An 18,445-nucleotide genomic window follows, 5' to 3' on the forward strand; every position below is an offset into this window, starting at 1 on the left:
CGTGCAGTGACACAGTCAGTTCTATAACAGAGAATAGCGTGCAGTCACACAGTCAGCTCTATAGCAGAGAATAGCATGCAGTGACACAGTCAGTTCTATAGCAGAGAATAGCATGCAGTGACACAGGCAGTTCTATAGCAGAGAATAGCGTGCAGTGACACAGTCAGTTCTATAGCAGAGAATAGCGTGCAGTGACACAGGCAGTTCTATAGCAGAGAATAGCATGCAGTGACACAAGCAGTTCTATAGCAGAAAATAGCGGCAGTGACACAGGCAGTTCTATAGCAGAGAATAGTGTGCAGTGACACAGTCAGCTCTAAAGCAGAGAATAGCGTGCAGTAGAGATGAGCGGGTTCGGTTCCTCTGAATCCGAACCCGCCCGAATTTCAGGTTTTTTACACGGGTCCGAGCAGGCTCGGATCTTCCCGCCTTGCTCGGCTAACCCGAGCGCGCCCGAACGTCATCATCACGCTGTCGGATTCTCGCGAGGCTCGGATTCTATCGCGAGACTCGGATTCTATATAAGGAGCCGCGCGTCGCCGCCATTTTCACACGTGCATTGAGAGTCATAGGGAGAGGACGTGGCTGGCGTCCTCTCCGTTTAGAGAAGAGAGAGACACAGTATTTTCGGGGAGCATTATTAGGAGGAGTACTACTGTATACTACTATACTACTTGCTGAAGTGATATTTATAGATTAGATAGTATGACTGTAAGTGTATTATCTGACTTGTGGGGGAGACACTGACAGTGGGGAGCAGTTAGAGTCTGAGAGCAGGACTCAGGAGTACATATAACGTACAGTGCACACTTTTGCTGCCAGAGTCAGTGCCACACTGCCATTGTTGTGACCACACTGACCACCAGTATAATAATATATTTTGTGATTGTCTGCTTAGGCCTCGGAGTACTAGTTGCAAGTTGCAACGTGACCTGTCCTGAAGTGACCACCAGTTTAATAATCAATCACCACCAGTTTAATATATATATATATATATATATATATATATATAATTGTATATAATATATATATATATAATATTGTATACCACCTACCCGTGGTTTTTTTTTTTTTTCATTCTTCTTTATACATACTACTATAGTAGCTTACTGTAGCAGTCTGCGGTGCTGTGCTGACCTGACAGTGTCCAGCAGGTCCGTCATCAGTCATTACATAATAAATATATATAGTACCTGTCCGGCTGCAGTACTAGTGATATTATATTGATTTCATCTCATTATCAATAATTTATCATCCAGTCTAGACTCTATATTAGCAGCAGACACAGTACGTTAGTCCACGGCTGTAGCTACCTCTGTGTCGGCACTCGGCAGTCCATCCATAATTGTATACCACCTACCCGTGGTTTTTTTTTTTCTTTCTTCTTTGTACATACTACTATAGAGTATAGTAGCTTACTGTAGCAGTCTGCGGTGCTGCTGAGCTGACAGTGTCCAGCAGGTCCGTCATCAGTCATCATTACCTAATAAATATATTATCTACCTGTCCGGCTGCAGTACTAGTGATATTATATATACATACATATATATATTGATTTCATCTCATTATCAATCATCCAGTCTATATTAGCAGCAGACACAGTACGTTAGTCCACGGCTGTAGCTACCTCTGTGTCGGCACTCAGCAGTCCATCCATAATTGTATACCACCTACCCGTGGTTTTTTTTTTTCTTTCTTCTTTGTACATACTACTATAGTATAGTAGCTTACTGTAGCAGTCTGCGGTGCTGCTGAGCTGACAGTGTCCAGCAGGTCCGTCATCAGTCATCATTACCTAATAAATATATTATCTACCTGTCCGGCTGCAGTACTAGTGATATTATATATACATACATATATATATTGATTTCATCTCATTATCAATCATCCAGTCTATATTAGCAGCAGACACAGTACGTTAGTCCACGGCTGTAGCTACCTCTGTGTCGGCACTCGGCAGTCCATCCATAATTGTATACCACCAACCCGTGGTTTTTTTCTTTTCTTTCTTCTTTGTACATACTACTATAGTATAGTAGCTTACTGTAGCAGTCTGCGGTGCTGCTGAGCTGACAGTGTCCAGCAGGTCCGTCATCAGTCATCATTACCTAATAAATATATTATCTACCTGTCCGGCTGCAGTACTAGTGATATTATATATACATACATATATATATTGATTTCATCTCATTATCAATCATCCAGTCTATATTAGCAGCAGACACAGTACGTTAGTCCACGGCTGTAGCTACCTCTGTGTCGGCACTCGGCAGTCCATCCATAAGTATACTAGTATCCATCCATCTCCATTGTTTACCTGAGGTGCCTTTTAGTTGTGCCTATTAAAATATGGAGAACAAAAATGTTGAGGTTCCAAAATTAGGGAAAGATCAAGATCCACTTCCACCTCGTGCTGAAGCTGCTGCCACTAGTCATGGCCGAGACGATGAAATGCCAGCAACGTCGTCTGCCAAGGCCGATGCCCAATGTCATAGTACAGAGCATGTCAAATCCAAAACACCAAATATCAGTAAAAAAAGGACTCCAAAACCTAAAATAAAATTGTCAGAGGAGAAGCGTAAACTTGCCAATATGCCATTTACCACACGGAGTGGCAAGGAACGGCTGAGGCCCTGGCCTATGTTCATGGCTAGTGGTTCAGCTTCACATGAGGATGGAAGCACTCAGCCTCTCGCTAGAAAACTGAAAAGACTCAAGCTGGCAAAAGCACCGCAAAGAACTGTGCGTTCTTTGAAATCCCAAATCCACAAGGAGAGTCCAATTGTGTCGGTTGCGATGCCTGACCTTCCCAACACTGGACGTGAAGAGCATGCGCCTTCCACCATTTGCACGCCCCCTGCAAGTGCTGGAAGGAGCACCCGCAGTCCAGTTCCTGATAGTCAGATTGAAGATGTCAGTGTTGAAGTACACCAGGATGAGGAGGATATGGGTGTTGCTGGCGCTGGGGAGGAAATTGACCAGGAGGATTCTGATGGTGAGGTGGTTTGTTTAAGTCAGGCACCCGGGGAGACACCTGTTGTCCGTGGGAGGAATATGGCCGTTGACATGCCAGGTGGAAATACCAAAAAAATCAGCTCTTCGGTGTGGAGGTATTTCACCAGAAATGCGGACAACAGGTGTCAAGCCGTGTGTTCCCTTTGTCAAGCTGTAATAAGTAGGGGTAAGGACGTTAACCACCTCGGAACATCCTCCCTTATACGTCACCTGCAGCGCATTCATAATAAGTCAGTGACAAGTTCAAAAACTTTGGGTGACAGCGGAAGCAGTCCACTGACCAGTAAATCCCTTCCTCTTGTAACCAAGCTCACGCAAACCACCCCACCAACTCCCTCAGTGTCAATTTCCTCCTTCCCCAGGAATGCCAATAGTCCTGCAGGCCATGTCACTGGCAAGTCTGACGAGTCCTCTCCTGCCTGGGATTCCTCCGATGCATCCTTGCGTGTAACGCCTACTGCTGCTGGCGCTGCTGTTGTTGCCGCTGGGAGTCGATGGTCATCCCAGAGGGGAAGTCGTAAGCCCACTTGTACTACTTCCAGTAAGCAATTGACTGTTCAACAGTCCTTTGCGAGGAAGATGAAATATCACAGCAGTCATCCTACTGCAAAGCGGATAACTGAGTCCTTGACAACTATGTTGGTGTTAGACGTGCGTCCGGTATCCGCCGTTAGTTCACAGGGAACTAGACAATTTATTGAGGCAGTGTGCCCCCGTTACCAAATACCATCTAGGTTCCACTTCTCTAGGCAGGCGATACCGAGAATGTACACGGACGTCAGAAAAAGACTCACCAGTCTCCTAAAAAATGCAGTTGTACCCAATGTCCACTTAACCACGGACATGTGGACAAGTGGAGCAGGGCAGGGTCAGGACTATATGACTGTGACAGCCCACTGGGTAGATGTATGGACTCCCGCCGCAAGAACAGCAGCGGCGGCACCAGTAGCAGCATCTCGCAAACGCCAACTCTTTCCTAGGCAGGCTACGCTTTGTATCACCGCTTTCCAGAATACGCACACAGCTGAAAACCTCTTACGGCAACTGAGGAAGATCATCGCGGAATGGCTTACCCCAATTGGACTCTCCTGTTGATTTGTGGCATCGGACAATGCCAGCAATATTGTGTGTGCATTAAATATGGGCAAATTCCAGCACGTCCCATGTTTTGCACATACCTTGAATTTGGTGGTGCAGAATTTTTTAAAAAACGACAGGGGCGTGCAAGAGATGCTGTCGGTGGCCAGAAAAATTGCGGGACACTTTCGGCGTACAGGCACCACGTACAGAAGACTGGAGCACCACCAAAAACTACTGAACCTGCCCTGCCATCATCTGAAGCAAGAAGTGGTAACGAGGTGGAATTCAACCCTCTATATGCTTCAGAGGTTGGAGGAGCAGCAAAAGGCCATTCAAGCCTATACAATTGAGCACGATATAGGAGATGGAATGCACCTGTCTCAAGTGCAGTGGAGAATGATTTCAACGTTGTGCAAGGTTCTGATGCCCTTTGAACTTGCCACACGTGAAGTCAGTTCAGACACTGCCAGCCTGAGTCAGGTCATTCCCCTCATCAGGCTTTTGCAGAAGAAGCTGGAGGCATTGAAGAAGGAGCTAAAAGGGAGCGATTCCGCTAGGCATGTGGGACTTGTGGATGCAGCCCTTAATTCGCTTAACAAGGATTCACGGGTGGTCAATCTGTTGAAATCAGAGCACTACATTTTGGCCACCGTGCTCGATCCTAGATTTAAAGCCTACCTTGGATCTCTCTTTCCGGCAGACACAGGTCTGCTGGGGTTGAAAGACCTGCTGGTGACAAAATTGTCAAGTCAAGCGGAACGCGACCTGTCAACATCTCCTCCTTCACATTCTCCCGCAACTGGGGGTGCGAGGAAAAGGCTCAGAATTCCGAGCCCACCCGCTGGCGGTGATGCAGGGCAGTCTGGAGCGACTGCTGATGCTGACATCTGGTCCGGACTGAAGGACCTGACAACGATTACGGACATGTCGTCTACTGTCACTGCATATGATTCTCTCAACATTGATAGAATGGTGGAGGATTATATGAGTGACCGCATCCAAGTAGGCACGTCACACAGTCCGTACTTATACTGGCAGGAAAAAGAGGCAATTTGGAGGCCCTTGCACAAACTGGCTTTATTCTACCTAAGTTGCCCTCCCACAAGTGTGTACTCCGAAAGAGTGTTTAGTGCCGCCGCTCACCTTGTCAGCAATCGGCGTACGAGGTTACATCCAGAAAATGTGGAGAAGATGATGTTCATTAAAATGAATTATAATCAATTCCTCCGCGGAGACATTGACCAGCAGCAATTGCCTCCACAAAGTACACAGGGAGCTGAGATGGTGGATTCCAGTGGGGACGAATTGATAATCTGTGAGGAGGGGGATGTACACGGTGATATATCGGAGGGTGAAGATGAGGTGGACATCTTGCCTCTGTAGAGCCAGTTTGTGCAAGGAGAGATTAATTGCTTCTTTTTTGGGGGGGGTCCAAACCAACCCGTCATATCAGTCACAGTCGTGTGGCAGACTCTGTCACTGAAATGATGGGTTGGTTAAAGTGTGCATGTCCTGTTTTGTTTATACAACATAAGGGTGGGTGGGAGGGCCCAAGGACAATTCCATCTTGCACCTCTTTTTTCTTTTCTTTTTCTTTGCATCATGTGCTGATTGGGGAGGGTTTTTTTGGAAGGGACATCCTGCGTGACACTGCAGTGCCACTCCTAGATGGGCCCGGTGTTTGTGTCGGCCACTAGGGTCGCTAATCTTACTCACACAGTCAGCTACCTCATTGCGCCTCTTTTTTTCTTTGCGTCATGTGCTGTTTGGGGAGGGTTTTTTGGAAGGGACATCCTGCGTGACACTGCAGTGCCACTCCTAGATGGGCCCGGTGTTTGTGTCGGCCACTAGGGTCGCTAATCTTACTCACACAGCTACCTCATTGCGCCTCTTTTTTTCTTTGCGTCATGTGCTGTTTGGGGAGGGTTTTTTGGAAGGGACATCCTGCGTGACACTGCAGTGCCACTCCTAGATGGGCCCGGTGTTTGTGTCGGCCACTAGGGTCGCTAATCTTACTCACACAGCTACCTCATTGCGCCTCTTTTTTTCTTTGCGTCATGTGCTGTTTGGGGAGGGTTTTTTGGAAGGGACATCCTGCGTGACACTGCAGTGCCACTCCTAGATGGGCCCGGTGTTTGTGTCGGCCACTAGGGTCGCTTATCTTACTCACACAGCGACCTCGGTGCAAATTTTAGCACTAAAAATAATATTGTGAGGTGTGAGGTATTCAGAATAGACTGAAAATGAGTGTAAATTATGGTTTTTGAGGTTAATAATACTTTGGGATCAAAATGACCCCCAAATTCTATGATTTAAGCTGTTTTTTAGTGTTTTTTGAAAAAAACACCCGAATCCAAAACACACCCGAATCCGACAAAAAAAATTCGGTGAGGTTTTGCCAAAACGCGTTCGAACCCAAAACACGGCCGCGGAACCGAACCCAAAACCAAAACACAAAACCCGAAAAATTTCAGGCGCTCATCTCTAGTTTGTACCCCCTATATTTTAAATAGGAACAGTTCGCACATTTGGCGCACAGCCCAAAAAGGGGTGTGTTTTTGCTGGCAAGGGGCATGGCCACACAATAGTAACCCCAATTCCAATTACGCCACACAGTACTGCAGTTTTATTCACATTTGATCATGCGATAGTGTCCATAATTCATATTACATCCCACAGCAGTATCACTTTACCTTATAATAATAATAATAATAATAATAATAATAATAATTTTATTTATATAGCGCTCTTTCTCCAACAGGACTCAAGGCGCTTTACAGATATAAAAAACAATGCACATGATACAGAGGATTTGAGTAATACAACAATAGACAAGCAACACAGACATAAAAGAAAACCTTAAGCACACAGAAAGCATAATGCAGGATTAGTGTAGGCATTTTGGGTAATAACTTCCAAGGGTTGTGTATTCCACCCTCACAAGGTACCAGGTGCGGCAGCCATCTTGGTCGCTCAGCGTAGGATTACCCAGGGTGGAATAGTCCACCCCTAGAAGAGATGACACAAAATGGGGGTGATTTCAGAGTCCTACAGTTCAGAGTAGGGTTCCATCAAACCCATCAGGCCTATGTATTTTTCATCCCATCTACAAGTGTACCATATGGGGCAGCCATGTTGGGCGCACTTTGAAGGTTACACTGTGGGAGGTGAGCAATAAAAGGGCCAAGTTCATATATGGGAAGACTGATGCTTATGTAGTAGTATGATGTACCCTGCATGTAGGGCACAATGGAAAGGTGTGCAATCAGTGGAGGTAAACATGACAGGAAAAACACATGGGGGGTAATTCCAAGTTGATCGCAGCAGGACATTTTTTAGCAGTTGGGCAAAACCATGTGCACTGCAGGGGAGGCAGATATAACATGTGCAGAGAGAGTTAGATTTGGGTGTGGTGTGTTCAATCTGCAATCTAAATTGCAGTGTAAAAATAAAGCAGCCAGTATTTACCCTGCACAGAAACAAAATAACCCACCCAAATCTAACTCTCTCTGCAAATGTTATATCTGCCTTCCCTGCAGTGCACATGGTTTTGCCCAACTGCTAAAAAATTTCCTGCTACGATCAACTTGGAATTACCCCCATGGTGGGGTGGAAACAAGCAATGAAGAGAGAAAAAAAAACACACAATAGCAGGCTACTAGTGGCAGAAGTAGGATTGGGATAACATTATTTTGATCAGATCTTAGTACAGGTGGATAGGAGAATGTGGGGGGCATACTCAGAAGCAGTGGGGATGTCCCTGCTGAGCCTGGTCCTGGTGCTGTGCCCCCACAGTTCCCTGTTCATCTTGATGGTTAGGCCCAGGGGCAGACTTGATGTTCTGAGCCAGAGAGATGGTAAGCCTGGTCTTGGTGTTCTCATGTTTGAGGCGAGAAGAGGCCACATAAAGTTCCAGTGTTTCTCTGACGTCCTAGTGGATGCTGGGAACTCCGTAAGGACCATGGGGAATAGCGGCTCCGCAGGAGACTGGGCACAAAAGTAAAGCTTTAGGACTACCTGGTGTGCACTGGCTCCTCCCCCCATGACCCTCCTCCAAGCCTCAGCTAGATTTTTGTGCCCGGCCGAGAAGGGTGCACACTACGGGCTCTCCTGAGCTTCTTAGTGAAAGTTTAGTTTTAGGTTTTTTATTTTCAGTGAGACCTGCTGGCAACAGGCTCACTACATCGAGGGACTAAGGGGAGAAGAAGCGAACTCACCTGCGTGCAGAGTGGATTGGGCTTCTTAGGCTACTGGACACCATTAGCTCCAGAGGGACCGAACACAGGCCCAGCCTCGGAGCTCGGTCCCAGAGCCGCGCCGCCGGCCCCCTTACAGAGCCAGAAGCACAGAGCGGTGATTGCAAACCTGGAAGAAGGGGATTATATGGTGTCTCTGGACATCAAGGATGCTTATCTCCATGTCCCAATTTACCCTTCTCACCAAGGGTACCTCAGGTTTGTGGTACAGAACTGTCACTATCAGTTTCAGACGCTGCCGTTTGGTTTGTCCACGGCACCCTGGGTCTTTACCAAAGTAATGGCCGAAATGATGATACTCCTTCGAAGGAAGGGAGTTTTAATTATCCCTTACTTGGACGATCTCCGGATAAGGGCAAGATCCAGGGAACAGTTGGTAGTCGGGGTAGCACTATCTCAAGTAGTGTTGCGGCAGCACGGTTGGATTCTTAATATTCCAAAATCGCAGCTGATCCCGACGACACGTCTTCTATTCCTAAGGATGATCCTGGACACAGTCCAGAAAAAGGTGTTTCTCCAGGAGGAGAAAGCCAGGGAGTTATCCGAACTAGTCAGAAACCTCCTAAAACCAGGCCAAGTGTCAGTGCATCAGTGCACAAGGGTCCTGGGAAATAATGGTGGCTTCCTACGAAGCAATTCCATTCGGCAGATTCCACGCAAGAACTTTCCAGTGGGACCTGCTGGAAAAATGGTCCGGATCGCATCTTCAGATGCATCAGCGGATAACCCTGTCACCAAAGACAAGGGTGTCTCTTCTGTTGTGGTTGCAGAGTGCTCATCTTCTAGAGGGCGCAGATTCGGCATTCAGGACTGGGTCCTGGTGACCACGGATGCCAGCCTGCGAGGCTGGGGAGCAGTCACACAGGGAAGAAATTTCCAGGGCTTGTGGTCAAGCCTGGAGACATCACTTCACATAAATATCTTGGAGCTAAGGGCCATTTACAATGCCCTAAGCCAAGCAAGACCTCTGCTTTAAGGTCAGCCGGTGCTGATCCAGTCGAACAACATCACGGCAGTCGCCCACGTAGACAGACAGGGCGGCACAAGAAGCAGGAGGGCAATGGCAGAAGCTGCAAGGATTTTTCGCTGGGCGGAAAATCATGTGATAGCATTGTCAGCAGTGTTCATTCCGGGAGTGAACAACTGGGAAACAGACTTCCTCAGCAGAAGTCTTCCACATGATTGTAAACCGTTGGGAAAAACCAAAGGTGGACATGATGGCGTCCCGCCTAAACAAAAAATTGGACAGGTATTGCGCCAGGTCAAGGGACCCTCAGGCAATAGCTGTGGACGCTCTGGTAACACCGTGGGTGTACCAGTCAGTGTATGTGTTCCCTCCTCTTCCTCTCTTACCAAAAGTACTGAGAATTATAAGACTGAGGGGAGTAAGAACTATACTCGTGGCTCCGGATTGGCCAAGAAGGACTTGGTACCCGGAACTTCAAGAGATGCTCACGGAGGACCCGTGGCCTCTACCTCTAAGAAGGGACCTGCTCCATCAAGGACCCTATCTATTCCAAGACTTACCGTGGCTGCGTTTGACGGCAGGGCGGTTGAACGCCGGATCCTGAAGGAAAAAGGGCATTCCGGATGAAGTCATCCCTACCCTGATCAAAGCCAGGAAGGATGTAACCGCAAAGCATTATCACCGCATTAGGCGAAAATATGTTGCGTGGTGCGAGGCCAGTAAGGCCCCGATGGAGGAATTTCAACTAGGTCGATTCCTGCATTTCCTGCAAACAGGAGTGTCTATGGGCCTAAAATTGGGATCCATTAAGGTTCAAATTTCGGCCCTGTCAATTTTCTTCCAGAAAGAACTAGCTTCAGTTCCTGAAGTTCAGACGTTTGTAAAAGGGGTACTGCATATTCAGCCTCCTTTTGTGCCTCCACTGGCACCTTGGGATCTCAATGTAGTTTGGGGTTCCTAAAGTCACAATGGTTTGAACCACTTGAATCTGTGGAGTTAAAATATCTCACATGGAAAGTGGTCATGCTGTTGGCCCTGGCCTCGGCCAGGCGCGTGTCAGAATTAACGGCTTTATCCTGTAAAAGCCCCTATCTGATCTTCCATTCAGACAGGGCGGAATTGAGGACTCGTCCTCATTTTCTCCCTAAGGTGGTTTCAGCGTTTCATCTGAACCAACCTATTGTGGTACCTGCGGCTACTAGTGACTTGGAGGACTCCAAGTTGTTGGACATAGTCAGGGCCCTGAAAATATATGTTTCCAGGACGGCTGGAGTCAGAAAATCAGACTCGCTGTTTATCCTGTATGCACCCAACAAGCTGGGTGCTCCTGCTTCTAAGCAGACTATTGCTCGTTGGATTTGTAATACAATTCAGCTTGCACATTCTGTGGCAGGCCTGCCACAGCTAAAATCTGTAAAAGCCCATTCCACAAGGAAGGTGGGCTCATCTTGGGCGGCTGCCCGAGGGGTCTCGGCTTTACAACTTTGCCGAGCAGCTATTTGGTCAGGGGCAAACACGTTTGCTAAATTCTACAAATTTGATACCCTGGCTGAGGAGGACCTGGAGTTCTCTCATTCGGTGCTGCAGAGTCATCCGCACTCTCCCGCCCATTTGGGAGCTTTGGTATATTCCCCATGGTCCTTACGGAGTTCCCAGCATCCACTAGGACGTCAGAGAAAATAAGAATTTACTTACCGATAATTCTATTTCTCGTAGTCCGTAGTGGATGCTGGGCGCCCATCCCAAGTGCGGATTGTCTGCAATACTTGTACATAGTTATTGTTAACTAAATCGGGTTATTGTTGTTGTGAGCCATCTATCCAGAGACTCCTCTGTTATCATGCTGTTAACTGGGTTCAGATCACAGGTTGTACGGTGTGATTGGTGTGGCTGGTATGAGTCTTACCCGGGATTCATAAATCCTTCCTTATTGTGTACGCTCGTCCGGGCACAGTATCCTAACTGAGGCTTGGAGGAGGGTCATGGGGGGAGGTGCCAGTGCACACCAGGTAGTCCTAAAGCTTTACTTTTGTGCCCAGTCTCCTGCGGAGCCGCTATTCCCCATGGTCCTTACGGAGTTCCCAGCATCCACTACGGACTACGAGAAATAGAATTATCGGTAAGTAAATTCTTATTTTTTTGGTTGTAATGCAGTCCTTCTGTTATCTTGTAAGTTTATTTACCTTCTGTTTTCCTTCGGTTTAACACAGGTATAACACTGCTGTTGTTTTGAGCTGCCACTTGATAAATAGCCACTTCATATACTAGCCACTGCAGCGTCCTAATAGGCCTGGCGTCCTATGCTATACTGAGTAAATGAGTCTACAAACACATGTCCTTTCTGATTACAACCCCCTCCCCCACACAGCAACCCTCCCAACAAAAGGTGTTAATCAACTACCAAATGTGAGGTTTGTAAACCCCAGTCAATCACTATAAGTTTTTGCACACTACAGATATTAATCCACTTATAACAATTTTCTAAACATACAATGTAATGTGCAATGGTCTGCAATAATTACCAAGTAGATCTTTACTAAAAAAGGAGCAATGGTCTGCAATAATTACCAAGTAGATCTTTACTAAAAAAGGAGCATAGTATTCTCACAGTAGAGCCCCTTATTCACATTACATCACACTGAATTGCTCCTTATTCACATTACACCACACCCTATTGTTCTTTATTCACATTAGACGATACAGTAGTGTCCTTTCTATACGGAATGCCACATAGTAGAGCACCTTATACACATAATGCCACACAGTAATGTACCTTAAACATATGAGACACATTATTAATGTCCTTATAAACATAATGTGCCTTACACATTATGACAACCTTTATTAATGCCCTTTTACACATAATGTCCCTTACACATATGCTGCACATTATTAATGCCCTTATACACATAATGACACACATAGTGCCCCCTACACATTTGCTGCACATTATTAGTGCCCCTATACACATAATGACACACATACAGTAATACCCTGTTACACATATGCCGCACATTATTAATGCCCTTATACACATAATGACACACATAGTGCCCCTTACACATATGTTGCACATTATTAATGCATTTTTACATGACACACATAATGTTCCTTACACATATTCCGAACACTACTGCACAACCATCCCACTCACATGCACACAGCAATCACACTGCCACTAACACTGTGACCTCTGCCTCTGCTTGGATACAGATGTGTCCTCATAAATCTTGCCACAATGCTAATGTCAGGCACATTGTTTTAATGAAAATGCATCTTATTTGCATTGCTATGTGGCTAGGATGCACAAGCAGCTTCTGCTGATTAAAATGATATGCAGCATGCCTATATTCTGTGTGAGACTGTGGCTGTATCTGCATATGAAATGCTACATACAGAATATAGGCATGCCGCATATCATTTTAATCAGCAGAAGCTGCTGATGCCCCTAGGCATATAAAATGCCCCAGGCAATTGCCTAGTTTGCCTATGCCTATCAGTGGCAAACGCAGGATTTCTAGAGAGGGGTTTCCAAAGGCAATCCACTATCTCCCACTCTGCGGAACATGGAATACACTTAATATTTAACACTATAGATGGTCTATAGTATAGGCTGTATCAAACATATTTAATATAAATAAGATAATGTAAGTGGTCAGGAAAAGGTTAACATACCATAATAAATAAATACACAAACACAATGGAACCAGCACTGCACTTTCTAAGCACACATTCTCCCACCTCATGGTAAGGCTCCTTTCTCTTCTTCCTGCTAGCTACGCTCTGGTCCAGTGCACTGATTGAGGCCTCAGAAGCAGAAGAAGCTTCTACCCCAGGACATGTGCAGCAGTTTAAACTGCATGATGTGGCGGCAGCTCTAGTAATTGTATTATATACCATTGCAGTTGTCATAATTTAACCCACTTTCCAAGAGGAGGGGGATTTCCAGGCAACCGTAACCCCCCCTGCGTTTGCCTATGCCTATGGCCGGCTGTGGGCTCTCCCATCTGTGGCCCCCCACCCGTGGGACACTGCCGCCTGTGGGTGGGACAATGCTGTATTTGGGACAGTTGGGAGGTATGTAATAGTGTCTCTAACAGCAGAAACCAGTGATGTGACACGCTGACAGGCTAATGCTGACAAATTGTTGCCGACTTCTACAATACATGTCAATACTCCAGTCCACACTGGTGTGAGGGACGAGGTGTGAACTACCCCTGACTGAGGTGACCGGGTCTCTTGAGGCACTATATGGGCAGGGAGAGTTTTACCGCATGAATTCCCCATCTCTTAGGGTTCAGGTGCGGTTACTCTCTGCTGACACATGCTGGAGGCGTCCTGAGGTTGGCTTATATAGGCAAAGGGCTGCTAGCTGCGGAACTCTCTCACTAAGTCTGCTCCATGCAGGTTAGTCTAACCTCCCTGTAAGTGGGCAAGGGGAGTTGTGTGTCAGTTACCTGCACTGTTGCTGCTGTGGCCCTGGCACTCTAGTTGGCTTCCCAGCACTGTTCACTCTCCTTCTCCCCTCTCGCTGGTGGTAATCGGGTAGGGACTGTAGTCTCCATCACTCTCCCGCCGTGTCCCCTCAGTGCTCCCTCAGAGAGCGTTCTGTCTCTTCAGGAGATAACACCGCTTCTCCTGTCTTCCTGCCCAGCCCCAGCCAATCAATTTCGTCCTAGACTTTGCACTCTGCCTGGCTGCAGTCATCCGACTTTTAGATCCTATTGACCACTATATTTACCTGGTTTACTGATGTCACTGTTGCGAGGGGCCTATTACCCCATGCAGAGCCAGCTTCTACACTGCCAGCAGCTGTCAATAAGGGGTTGTGGAGGGTCCTAATTTAGAAAATAAATGAGGGTCCTCAGTGGGGTGCCACCCCTGAGCTTGCCTACAGCCTGCACAAAGCAAATCTGTGCCAGCCACATTCATTCCCCCATGTGAGACCTAATTACCCAAAGGAACCTACAGTACAGTCCCTTTTAGTATGAGGTGCAATATCTGCTGGGTTCTTCTCATTACAGATGAGATGAATCTTTTGGTCTGCAGAGCCTTATTACATCTGCCTCTTTGCTATCTTACAGCCACCACTATGCAATGTAGAGAGAACCAAGAATACAGGCCGTCTGTAAGTGACTGTCCAACCTGCAGCAACTACAGAACACCTCGTACATGTCCTCCAGGCTGTGTCTGCAAGGAGGGTTTCCTACCCGATGATAATGGAAACTGTGTGGAAAAGGCTGTGTGTGAGTCCTGTAAAGGGAACACAATGTACAGCAGCTGCGCCTTCACTTGTGGTGGACGTTGCACAGATATTGGTCAACCGCAACCAGTCTGCCACATACCAAGATGCAAAGGAGGCTGTGTCTGCAAGGAAGGCTTCCTGCTCGATGCCATTGGAAACTGTGTGGAAAAGGCTCTGTGTGAGTCCTGTACAGGGAACACAACGTACAGCAGCTGCGCCTTCACTTGCGGTGGACGTTGCAAGGATATTGGTAAACCACAACCAGTCTGTCACATACCAAGATGCAAGGGAGACTGTGTCTGCAAGGAAGGCTTCCTGCTCGATGCCGTTGGAAACTGTGTGGAAAAGGCTATGTGTGAGTCCTGTACAGGGAACACAACGTACAGCAGCTGCGCCTACGCTTGTGGCCGACTCTGCGAGGACATTGGTAAACCAAAAGAAAAGTGCTTCATACCAAGGTGCAAGGGAGGCTGTGTCTGTAAGCAGGAGTACTGGTATCTGAATAACAATTGTGTGCTTCAGAAGGATTGCCCATGTAATAAATAAAGGGCAATAAAGAATTCTGAGAAACACTGACTGTCTGTGACTCTTTAATCTCTATGGGCTAGATGCATCATCGCTTGGAAAGTGATAAAAAGGAGAGTGTAAAAGTACCAGCCAATCAGGTCCTAACTACCATGTCACAGGCTGTGTTTGAAAAATGGCAGTTAGGAGCTGATTGGCTGGCACTTTTTCACTCTCCATTTTATCACTTTCCTAGCAATGATGCATCTGGCCCTATGTTCTACTAAATGAACTTTATCATTATCAATCAAATTGGTTAGCATTGGCATGTGCTTGCCTGCAGCCCAACATTGCAAACTCAAACCAAGAGTGGCTCTTGCCACGGGCAAGCAGACTTTTTACCTGGGGCACCGCAGTCCTGGGGGCACTGCTGCCGCCGCCTGAGCCTACCACATGCAGCGCACGGCATTGTGGGAGTGGCCGCAGACACTAGAGGTCATAATTGACCTCTAGTGTCTGTGCGGCGCTATGGGAGAGACGTCATGACGTCTCTCCCATAGCGTAGATCCGAGGAGCGGCGGACAGAGACGGAGGACAGCAGCAGTGGTCGGGAAGCAGGAGCGGGGCCTGTGAGTATTTTTTTTTTTTGTAAGCGGCGCTACTAGGGGCATAACTATAGGGGCACATCTACAGGGGGCAACACTACAGAGGGCACAGCTACTGGGGGCAAAGCTACAGGGGGCACAACTACTGAGGGCACAACTACAGGGGGCACAACTACTGAGAGCACAGCTACAGTTGGCACAACTACTGAGGGCACAACTACAGGGGGCACAACTACTGAGGGCACAACTACAGGGGGCACAACTACTGAGAGCACAGCTACAGTTGGCACAACTACTGAGGGCACAACTACAGGGGGCACAACTACTGAGAGCACAGCTACAGTTGTCACAACTACTGAGAGCACAACTACAGGGGGCACAACTACTGAGAGCACAGCTACAGTTGGCACAACTACAGGGGGCAACACTACCGAGGGCACAGCTACTGGGGGCAAAGCTACAGGGGGCACAACTACTGAGGGCACGACTACAGGGGGCATAACTGTGGCCACGCCCCTTCCCTATTTTTTGCCCTATCCCTGTTTTGCCTGTCGGGGGGGGGGGGGGTCAACGGAAACTTTCGCCTTAGGCACCAAAAGGTCTAGAACTGTTCCTGCCTCAAACTCTTCATATATTGAGTATTAGTCTGCACCGCCCAATCTACACAGACCAGACCCATGTTTCCCCTAACCAATCCGTAGTGCTTAAAGCGACAGTCCTGTTTTTTCAAGGTATACAAGGTAAGAGGTTCGTTATGGGGCTGATTCTGAGCTGGGAGCAAAGCAAAAAATTACATTGCACATGGGCAATCCAGGCTGCACTGCAAGGGGGTAAATACACTTATATTGCATTTCAGGGTAAATGCTGTAACACGGGACGTGTGAGCGGAGCTGTCGTACAGGACCCACATCACCTGAATGTGGCTTGCATGTTGTTTGGAACAGCACCCTGCAGTCAGTTGTACCGCTGCAGAACTGTCCAGAGCTTTCAAGGCATGCACCAGACAGACATCCTGCATCCTGCGGAGCCACCCAGAGCACCCATATGCTGTGCACAGTGCTTTACTTCCTAGAACCAACATCCCCCCCCGAGAGCCCTGTTTGGACCCTATCAGGGAACTTAAGACTGGGGGACCCTGAATAGAACAACATTTGAGATGTTAGGCTGAGGTCCTTGTCCTTTCGGCATGTACATGAAAAGATCACGCATGATACTCCAATTTCATGTTGTGCAGGGAACATGTAATGTACATATATACAGACACGCATACTGAACATGGGGCCTGGATCCTATTTGTACGGATACAATGTTTGGGGCTCTGCGTAAGTGGCGGATAGACATGCAGCTGCATTTGGGGGGGCAGAGTGTTGCCCCCATTTTGAAGGCGAGACAGGTCCAGGGTCTGCGTCATCGGAGGAAGACTTCCTGGACCCGGGTGTTCCAGATCTTACGGCCAGCCTGAGAAAGTTCCAGCTTACACATGCTGTCCGGTGCCTGAAACTAGCTCAAATTATGGTGGATGGTGAAGATGATGATCCAAGGCTGAGTCTTCAGACGCAGCACTCAGATCCTCACTAATGCTAACAGGAGGCGTCTATCTCCTACAGATGCCTCCTGCTGCATCTGACTGCTAATGACATGGAAGTCCACAGCAGCTTCCTTACAGCTCTGCAATTCCTTATAAACACGAATCATGCCCATAGTCACACACCTATATACATACTGTCACACACAGGCATACACACATACACATACACATGCACACACCTATATACATACTGTCACACACAAGCATACAGACAGACACACACCTATATACATACTGCATACTGTCACACACAGGCATACACACATACACATACACACACCTATATACATACTGTCACACACAGGCATACACACATACACATGCACACACCTATATACATACTGTCACACACAGGCATACACACATACACATGCACACACCTATATACATACTGTCACACACAGGCATACAGACAGACACGTGCACACAGTCACACACCTGTATACATACTGTCACACACAGGCATATACACAGACACATGCACACAGTCACACACCTATATACATACTGTCACACACAGGCATAAAGGCAGACACACACCTATATACATACTGTCACACACAGGCATACAGACAGACACAGACACATGCACACAGTCACACACCTATATACTGTCATACACAGTTGTACAGACAGATACAGGCACATGCACACAGTCACATACCTATATACATACTGTCACACAGAGGCATACAGAAAGACACAGACACATGCACACAGTCACACACATATATACATACTGTTACACACAGGCATACAGAAAGACACATGCACACAGTCACACACCTATAAACATACTGTCACACACAGGCATACACACATACAAAGACACATGCACACAGTCACACACCTATATACATACTGTCACACAGGCATACAGACAGACACAGACACATGCACACAGTCACACACCTATATATATATATACTGACACACACAGGCATACACACATACACAGACACATGCACACAGTCACACACATATACATACTGTCACACACAGGCATGCATACAGTACATACACAGACACATGCACACAGTCACACACCTATAAACATCCATAATACATCCTACCCTGTTTGCGTATGTATGTATCTCATATTATATGACATACATCTCGCCCCTTATCTCATCCATAGTGGTGTTTATTAACCCGGCATCAGTCAAGTTGGGTAATTGTGAACCA

At 47.1% G+C, this 18,445-nt stretch overlaps 1 protein-coding gene across 1 annotated transcript in view; it reads left to right on the forward strand.

Moving 5' to 3' along the window:
- The window catches only part of LOC134965136 (zonadhesin-like), a 63,643-nt gene extending 48,534 nt beyond the window's left edge, over positions 1-15,109 (forward strand). The window contains exon 4 of the mRNA XM_063941663.1: positions 14,403-15,109. Coding sequence (XP_063797733.1) covers positions 14,403-15,109 — 707 coding nt within the window. The remainder of the gene's footprint in view (positions 1-14,402) is intronic.
- Positions 15,110-18,445: the final 3,336 nt, after the last annotated feature.

This window comes from Pseudophryne corroboree, chromosome 10, assembly GCF_028390025.1.
Source record: "Pseudophryne corroboree isolate aPseCor3 chromosome 10, aPseCor3.hap2, whole genome shotgun sequence".
NCBI classification, from domain to species: Eukaryota; Metazoa; Chordata; class Amphibia; order Anura; family Myobatrachidae; genus Pseudophryne; species Pseudophryne corroboree.